The following is a 9,177-nucleotide window of genomic DNA, read 5'->3' as shown; positions in this document are numbered from 1 at the left end:
AACTTTCTAAATAGTCATCACATTTCAAATAATATTTATTTGATTTCATTTAATTATTTAAATAGAAATTATATCACAACAATAAAATATTTCTTACATAAATTAGCAAACATGATCAAACTTTATCTTTAACTATTAAACCATACAATTCTTACATCTAACTCTATCTTGGAATGAATATTGCATTTGAGTAGCTTCTAAAGGTAAAAAATTCTTTAACTCTAATCGCTATATGAAGTTATGAGTTCAAATCTTATGAACAAAGTTTCTACTCTTAAAAGAACAAAAATTCTCATAAAAAATAAATAGTAAAGTAGGATGCATATGGTTCCCGATTCCACTGCTAATTGTCAACGAATGTTAGGGCCTCTTGCACTAATTCTACTCTTCTTGGATATCCTCATCATATTTGATTTTTTACTTGGAACCCAAGATATAATATTGTTCTATAATGATACTTTGTATTTAGTTTCAATTAAGATGTCTTATACATATCGTGTAAAGTAAGAAAATAATGACACTCAATTATAAAAAATAAGTAAAAGGATTACTTTTGTTTAAAAAATGTGGACTTTCTTTGTGTTTGACTATTATTGTCTTATTAAATATATGGTTGAATAATTATGAATCAAAATGATAAGTGTTGTTGATTGACTAAGGAACAATAAGAATTTAAAATTTGATGCATGCATGAGACAGAGTAAGTGGAATTGTGGGGTGCAAGTATTTACTGAAAATTATAAAAAAAAAATTGAGCATTTGTTAAGAAAAATATATTATCATATTTCAAGGTTTTCTTACTCTTATGGAAAAGTTTGGGAATGTTTGATTCTCATATCTAAAAATGTAAGTTACCAATGGTGTCCATGCATGTTTAATTCCTATATTTTATTTTTATTTAAATTTATATATTATATATGTAGTGACAATGTAAGTTATGATGAATGAATAATACTTGATTTTTATTTATATTAATAATGATATATGTTTTGTCAATTCTATTATTGAATTTAATGTTGTTTTTATTCTTCTAATCTTTTGATTTTTCCTGCACTTGATATTAAGTATAAATAACCATAAAAAAACTTCTATACTAAATACTTATTAGATTAAATAGCAATTGTCACGACACAATTTTGAGTAAGATTGACTCTACAACTTAGGAAGAGGTGAATTTAATTTCAACTTGTCCTATAACATTTAGAGTTGCCACTAAGTTTTTTACAATTAAAACATAGAAAACTTTCTTTTAAGCTCAATTAGATAAAATGGTATTTAAACAAATATTCTGAGCTCGAGAGTCAATTATGGGTCAAGGAAGATATTAACATTCCGTCCGCACATAATAAAACAGTACCCTCATTAATCACATAGACTTCTATATCAAACAAATTTATTTATCGAAGCAAAATATTTTTAATTTTATGTTGTTTCTTATAAGAGTTCATCTTGCTCATACGTATCCCTGGTTGTAATAGAGAAATCAAAACTACATAATTCTGGTAAAATATGATTAACTTGATTTGACTAAGAAATTATTTAAATTAATTAAAGGAAAATTAATAGTCGAAAAGTAGACATTGGTCACTTACCCCTTCCCCTTTGCAATCGCTTCTCGGCTCATTCAAAAGTTTTTGAGTCACATTTTTCTTTCTCTTCGAGCTGAGAAGCGGTTGCAGACTATTACTAGGGTTCCTAGTCTTTCTAAAATTGATTAAAAATTATACATAAAACAACAAACATAACATAAGGGTTTAAGTTTTACAGCATATGCATAAGACAGCAATAAGTTACAAGTTTTTATTCTAAGAAGGGTTTGTCTATGTGAAGAGAAGACATGTGTGCTTATTATATAAAGGAGGTGAAAAATTAAGTAGCAATGTATATGAAGTTGATGCATTTTTTTTTTGAGAATTTTATAAGTGAGACACCACGTCTTGAACCAAAACCTTAAGACATTAGTTCCATGGGCCTTTTCTTCTTATAAACTCTTTCACCCCTCCCCGCATATCCAATGTGAGACTTCACACTTCAATAAATCCAACACACCCTTTTGTAGGTTTCTTCTTTTACTTGTGTTTAAAATAATTTAGACTCTAAGAGGCAATTTTCTATGACAATTGGGCTTTGAGAAAATGGAGAGGAAATTCTAGCCAAAACAATTTAGACTTCCACTCTAATATTTTAACATGCTATTTTAGTATTTAAAGAGAGAAATAATGATAAAGATTATTTGTCAAAATATGATTAGATGCTAGTGCAACCAATTAAACTCATCAATTTATGCAAAATTCTAGGTGGGAAAATTCCTTGATTTATATTTCAATGTTTAGGAAAATACAGTGTAAGCAAGTAATCATACTTTAGTCTTTACATGTACAGTGAAGAGCAGAGAAATTCACCAAATTGCCTTCATCTAGAATCCAGAAATTTTATTAATGAGTCCAATTTTTTCATAATAAATCTAGATTCATTCCCTAGAACCATGTTATAACTGTAAATATTAAATGGTAGAATATATAAATCTATATTCTATTACTGTAGCCTTTAAGCATAAGTGATATAAGATATGGACCATTGTTGTATCAAATGAAATTTTTATCAATTAGATTGTGCTTGTTCTTGGTTGATGCATGATAGAGTTCTTGATTTTACAAATTAGACAATGTCTCTTTTATCTAATACTTCCATTGTTTAGAGAGAGTTTGAACAAAGAGTTGTAATCACTTGTAGGATCATATAATGAGTTGTCACGTTAGATGAATACTATTCAAAATTTTATAAGAGGAAGCATATTGTCACTTTATAGATAGTATAAAATATCTTAGTTGTTTCATTATTGATAGAGTATTATGGGCTTTCAAGCCATATATCGAAAGATTTGCATATTGCAAACCAATTCTGCAAGTAGATAGAATATTTTTTTACTGAAAAATATAATGGAACACTGTTAATAGCTAATATATTGCAAACGTCTAAGATAGGAGTACACGATTGTTTTTACTGAAAGTTGTTTTTTTCTACCATCTTCGGACTTATGTTAGACCATGAGTCCATGACCAAACATATGTGTAATATAATATAGGAGTACAAGTTTGTTGGCTACACTTTATATTAAACTGCCAGTGTAACACCTTAGTTCTGACATGCGACCTCACATGCCCATGAATATATTGAGCATGTCACCTTTAAGTTTAAATATTTCCTGCAGTATTTTATTCTCCTCCAAGAGGAACTTTCCGCGACTTGAATCCGTGACCTCAGAAATAAATAGTCACCATACCTACTGCTATGATAGTATGTTAAATATTTTTTTACCTGATATTAAAAAACTAATCTTTTTTTTTTTGAAGAATAATCGTGTAGAGTTCATCCAATTGGATTTTTTGTCTCTACGAACTAATCTTTTTTCTATATGGGATAGATATCAATCCTCTCATATCATGTGCTTATGAAAAATCAGTCATTGCATAAAAAAATCATAGATAAAGTTTTTTTTATTGTTTTTATTGAGCACTCATATCTTATATCATGTAGCTCTACCAACCTAATTCTTGGTAACATCATCATACAAATTGTGTTGCTTTGTTGATATTGTTATATAGTTTTTTCTGATTATTTGAAAATTAAGTCCATTATTTTCTCAATATCTGTTTTAGTTCTTCTAATAAAATCTTATTATGTATCATGAATAGACTTGATTATAGCATAGTTGGATTCTATCGTAATAGAAGAGTATATGAGTAGGTGACTTCGATTATGACACGGTCATAAGAAGACTGAAGAGTCACAAGTAAGATATCACGTCTTGAATCAAAATCTTAAAACAATAATTTCACGAGTCTTTTCCACTTATAAACTCTTTTACTCATCCCCTCATATCCAATGTAAGAATTCATAACTAAACACCAATTGCTATTAATTAAGACCAAGAAATGTGTTTCTTTTATCAAATGATCTTCTGCATGATATTTGACACTTGAAAAGAGATAAATAGTACATTTCTAAGACTCATATAATATAAAATTTCATATAGGTTAACTAAGTCACGCTAATTGGCCCAAGAATGAATGGAGTAGGTGATGATTTATTTTGTTCTAGGGTCTTAGCCTTAACCTTAGGGGCTGCAAGAGTGAGTTCCAAATCTGGCATTGCAACATTTGAAGAATTATTCATCTGGGTATGTAGCCAAATTGGCACACTTTCATGTTCTTGCTTATGTTGAAAGTTATTAAGGTACCCTAGCAATGATAATGTTGCATCATTCTCAACTTCACATTTTTGTTTCATCTTGGTTTTGCTGCTACCAACCTGACATAATATTTAATGATAAGGGAAAGAATTAGGAAAAATGTTCTATGCACATATTTTAGAATCACATCACTTCACATCTTTATATGGTTACATAATCATAATGTGTTAACTATGTGAATGTTATATAAAAATGTGTCATTTTATATATTGTTGTGATTTTTTTTGTATACCCAAATATATTTATTCATTTTCTATTAGTAAAGAAATAATCATTTTCAGGGTATGTGATTGTTCCTCCCGATAAGTGTCACTCACAGGAAAAAAAATCATTTACTTTTTGGTCAAAAACCTTGTTAGATGTTGTGATTGATTAAAAAATTATTTATGTTTAAGATCTAATAATTTTTTGATCTATCACAACAAATAACACATAAAATAATACATTTTATTAGCTAAAAATATTCTCTCTCCCTAAAAGTACTACTTAAAAATTGAAGATAATAATATATAGTTTTTTTTTGTAAAGTGGCTTATTTGATAGTCTAGAGTTAGTTTTCTCAATGAAAAACATATTATCTTAAATTCCTTAACCAATCTTAAAAACCCTCTAAAGTAAGGAAAATCTAGAGTAGTGTCATGTTTAAGGCTTCATTAAAGACCAAAAAAGAAAGTAACTTAATATTGAAAATGATATATTTAAAGGAAAATTATAACATAAGGTAATTAATTTGTTTTTGTTGATAGTATATATATATATATACCATGTCAAAGAGACTTGAACGTCTCTTTTTGTTATTCAATGTTGCTAATCTCAGAAAATACTTTTGAGCATGGCTTGCAACTTGTGTTGGAGTTTTGGTAGTGACATAGTTTCTAGAGATACCTCTCCAATCACCTTTTCCCAATTTTTCAAGTCCAAAAATGAATGCTCTATGTTCCTCTTCTGTCCATGGAACTCCTAAGTATTCATATAAATGTGCATAACAAGGTTAAAGGTATGTATAAAATAAAATGGCAAATAAGATGAATAAAGATAGTACTTTATAATAATAATTATAATCCAAGATTTTCAAGGAAAGGAAATAGTAAAATGTTAGATATTATAACTAAAACATAATCACAATGAAAAAAAGTAAGTAAAAGTCTAAGATGGTCATCACATTTTCTGAATTTTGGTGCCTAAAAGATTCACATGATCATCAAATAGGTTCCTAGAACTTATTTTTGGAGACCCTTTACTTTGAAAATTAGCTTGATCATCACTATATCTTTGAAGAATTAATTTGATGATTAAAAAAATGAGTAATGGAAAGTGCTTATTATTTGTATAGCTTCTTGAAAAGATTGAATCATTGAAACAAGAAAGATGATGAACATGATAATAGACAAATAGAGAAGATAAAACTGAGAGGAATTCATCCTAAAAATTATTATCTTCCTAATAATAAATGAGAAATCATTGAATGGTCCAAAAACAATCCTCCAAAACACACATATAACTCACATATAGGAAGCAACTCATGTAATAACATTGTTGTTATTGCAAAAAATGAGAACAATTAATATGAACTATTAGATCTTATTTTAACGGTCAAGATTAAAAGTATATTCACATAACTTTTTAAAGTAATCATTTGACCATTAACTAACTTTCAGTCATAACTATTAATATATGATTGTAAGATCGAGATTTATTATTCTCACAATTTTTATACGAGAGTTGTTCTCGCTTGAGTCTATATATATATATATATAATTACTATATATGCAAAATTATTTCAGTTGAGTCCATATATGTCATGGACCTTGATCCAAATATACCACCTAATAATTTATCCTAATGAAGAAACAAAGTATGGATATATTATGTGAAGATATATATACCTTTCTTCCTCTCTTGGGTTGGACCTATGAGACAATCTGATAGATACCCAACAAATGTTTTATCAGAATATTCATCAATGCTTATTCTTGATGAAGAAAATGAAGAAGATGTAGAATATGATGAGAGCAATGAGTTCATGCTAAAGCTTTTCTTGATTGTAACACAAGATGATGATGACGATGATGATGATATATCTAGTTGCACACCAAAGAGACGAAGTCCTACAAAGGAAGTGCCTCTAAAAGATGTACAAGTCCTTGAATTGTGGCCTATGTTTCCACAATGTGAGCACTTTCTAACCATTTTCACTTGGAATATGGAACAAAGATTTTCTTAGCCAACACTACTATAAGAAAATGTGTATGTGTTTATGAGAGAGAGAGAGCAGAAAAAATATATATATATGATGATGGAGTGAGATGTGGGGTTAATGAAAATGGAAGCACACCAAGAGAATTTGATTGGGATATTTTTGCAAAAATTTCCATTTATGATTTAATTAACAAATGAAATCATTAAGATTTAGATGCCTTATCTTATTGAGTGTATGTGTCCTATGGGACTATACACAGGGTACTTTTATCCTGCAAATTATATATCAATTTTCATGAATATGTAGGGACTCCTGCAGATATACTGTTTTTTATATGATTCATATTAAGATAAACTGACATATTTTAGGTTAATAGTGTAAAACTCAATTAAATTATTAGATATATTAAAAAGGTCAAATAATTAATTTATTGGAGTGCTCCTTGTTGAGATAGACGGTTATGTAATCCGAAAAGAATTATTACTCGGTTATACCAAAATTATTAAGATTAGTTGGATTTTAATAAAATTTGACTTTTAATATATATATATATATATACTGACAGTTGTAAAGATGTATATATAATTAGTGCATATTTCACTATTTATTTAGACTACTTTTTTTGAAAAGTTAATAATGATTGAAAATGAATGGTGGATGATATAGTGACAGTGTAAAAAACTCTTACACTGTCAATATATACACCTTTTCTCTATAATTAATTACTTGCAATTTATTTTTTTGTACTACCAAGGGTATCTCTTTATCTTTTTAATAAATAACTAATCTTTTTCGAGTTTTGTAGTTGTCATTCTCAATAAGTGTCGTTTGTAGAAATCGAACCTTCGATTTTTGGGGTTCCAATGGAACCTTACACCACTTCCAATTTGTTTAATTTTTATATAAATATAATTAAAGCCATATGGATGGAATTTTCCCTATATTCAATCATTGCAAGGTAAGTAGGTTTGCATGTATGAATTTTTTAACTCCTCTAGATATCCAAAAGTTGTATTAGGTTCTGATTAATTTATGTTGCCTTCAGAAGACTTTAATTAAGAAGATAAAACTGTCCCAATAATTATTTTCTCCATTACAAAATTCAAAAAGAGAAGTAAACTTCATGCATGTCACTTGTTTAAAATACATCGATGTTATAAGAGTTTTTTTAACCCGGTAAATAAATATTTAAATTTTATTGTTTATTTAAATTTTGAAGGTGAAGTAGAAAATTGTATGACTTAAGAGTTAGGAAATATAAAATATACTTATAAAATAATTTTAAAGTCTTTTATTTTCTTCTATCCACAATTAAAATTTATCTCATTAACATAAAGGAGAGAATTCAAAACACAAAATAATATATCATTATTTTTTTGGTTTAATGTTATCTTGAGCTATAGAAATAAGAGTACACTATGTTATTTTTATATATATATAGTTAGTGTATCTTTTATCTTTATTTGTATTAATTTTTTTGAAAAGTTAATAATAATTAAAAATAAATAATTAATAATATAATAACAATGTAAAAACTCTTATAATATCGATGTATATATTTTTTTCTTTATAAATAACTCAAATAGTATCATATGGGAAAGATGTTTGGAAGTGTCAATCAATCAAAATTTAGATGGAAATTACTAAAGATACATCGAACTATCTAAAACGTTATTGATTATAAGAAAAACGTGAAAAGGGATGAAAGAATAAAATTTCAGGTTTTCACACTACCTTTGAATTTTTCAAAATGCATGAATTCCGGCAAAAAAATCTATCTAAATTAAATATATATTCCTTTTGCCATAAGTCAATAGATATTCCTTGAGATGCTCTTCAAAGTCAGAATATATAAAATCCTTGTTTTGTGGATGATAATAACATATATTCTAATTATTCAACCATGTGATAGAGTTGTAGACCAACTTAGTTTTACAACATTAAAGGGTTTTAATTATCATTTCCATTCTATTAGTTATATATTTTGAGTAAATTATATTGATATCTCTAAAATTATATATAATACTCCTCCAATTTTTATGTACCTATAAAAAATCACATTTAATTTATATATATATATATATAGATATATATTAAATTGGGTACACTCATAGGGAGGTGAGTGTAATTAACCCACCCCACTTAGACGGGGTATATGTAATTACATGGACCTCTCATCATTAGAGGTATATATAATAACTCATAATATATTAGTATAAGTTACTTTCTATTTTATTTATTAATCCTAATCTCATGAAGTACATAATTATCAAACCTTATTATTCATATTTAATCATAGGAACAAGATATAACACAACTTTTATCAACAACAAACATATATCATGCATGTTTCTGAATATATTTTGGTATTTTTGATTAATATTATATTGAACTATTAATTAGTTTAAATGCATTTACTTTTATAGTTAGAGTTTGTTTTAGTTAGTTAATCTTTATTTCTATGTATTTATAATTTACTTTCATTGTAAACTAACTTCCACTCAAATCATTCACATAGAACTCATTCAATATTCAATAAATAAAATATCCATTCTTTTATTTTATTGCTACTTGATTTTAATAGTTTCAAAAAGCATCATGCATACATATCACTTTTCAAATGGATACCTTTGCCATAAAAGAATGAGATTAAATAAAGAAGGGCTAAAGATATTCCTCTTCAATAGGGTAACATAATTAAGTTGAACATTAATTTAACATAGAC

The 9,177-nt window shown here is 27.1% G+C and overlaps 1 protein-coding gene across 1 annotated transcript; it reads right to left on the bottom strand.

The window, feature by feature from the left end:
• LOC109333360 (transcription factor MYB1R1-like) lies at positions 3,907–6,513 on the bottom strand. Its single transcript, XM_019568821.1, has 3 exons — positions 6,139–6,513; positions 5,016–5,212; positions 3,907–4,311 (listed from the first exon to the last, which is right to left on the bottom strand). Exons 1-3 carry the CDS (start codon positions 6,440–6,442, stop codon positions 4,042–4,044), a joined length of 771 nt encoding a protein of 256 aa, XP_019424366.1. The 5' UTR covers positions 6,443–6,513; the 3' UTR covers positions 3,907–4,041.

This window comes from Lupinus angustifolius, chromosome LG18 (assembly GCF_001865875.1).
Source record: "Lupinus angustifolius cultivar Tanjil chromosome LG18, LupAngTanjil_v1.0, whole genome shotgun sequence".
In the NCBI taxonomy this organism is placed as follows: Eukaryota; Viridiplantae; Streptophyta; class Magnoliopsida; order Fabales; family Fabaceae; genus Lupinus; species Lupinus angustifolius.
Note: the sequence above shows the minus strand (reverse complement) of the source record. Positions and strands in the feature narration are given on the sequence as shown.

Bases quoted from the DNA above. Each gene is read 5' to 3' on its own strand.
- LOC109333360 (XM_019568821.1), bottom strand. From the start codon at position 6,442: ATGGTTAGAAAGTGCTCACATTGTGGAAACATAGGCCACAATTCAAGG. The intron at 5,213-6,138 runs GTATATATATCT...ATGAATACTTAG, and splicing joins AACCCAAGAGAGGAAGAAAG to GAGTTCCATGGACAGAAGAG. The intron at 4,312-5,015 runs GTATATATATAT...ATATTATGTCAG, and splicing joins GTTCAAGTCTCTTTGACATG to GTTGGTAGCAGCAAAACCAA.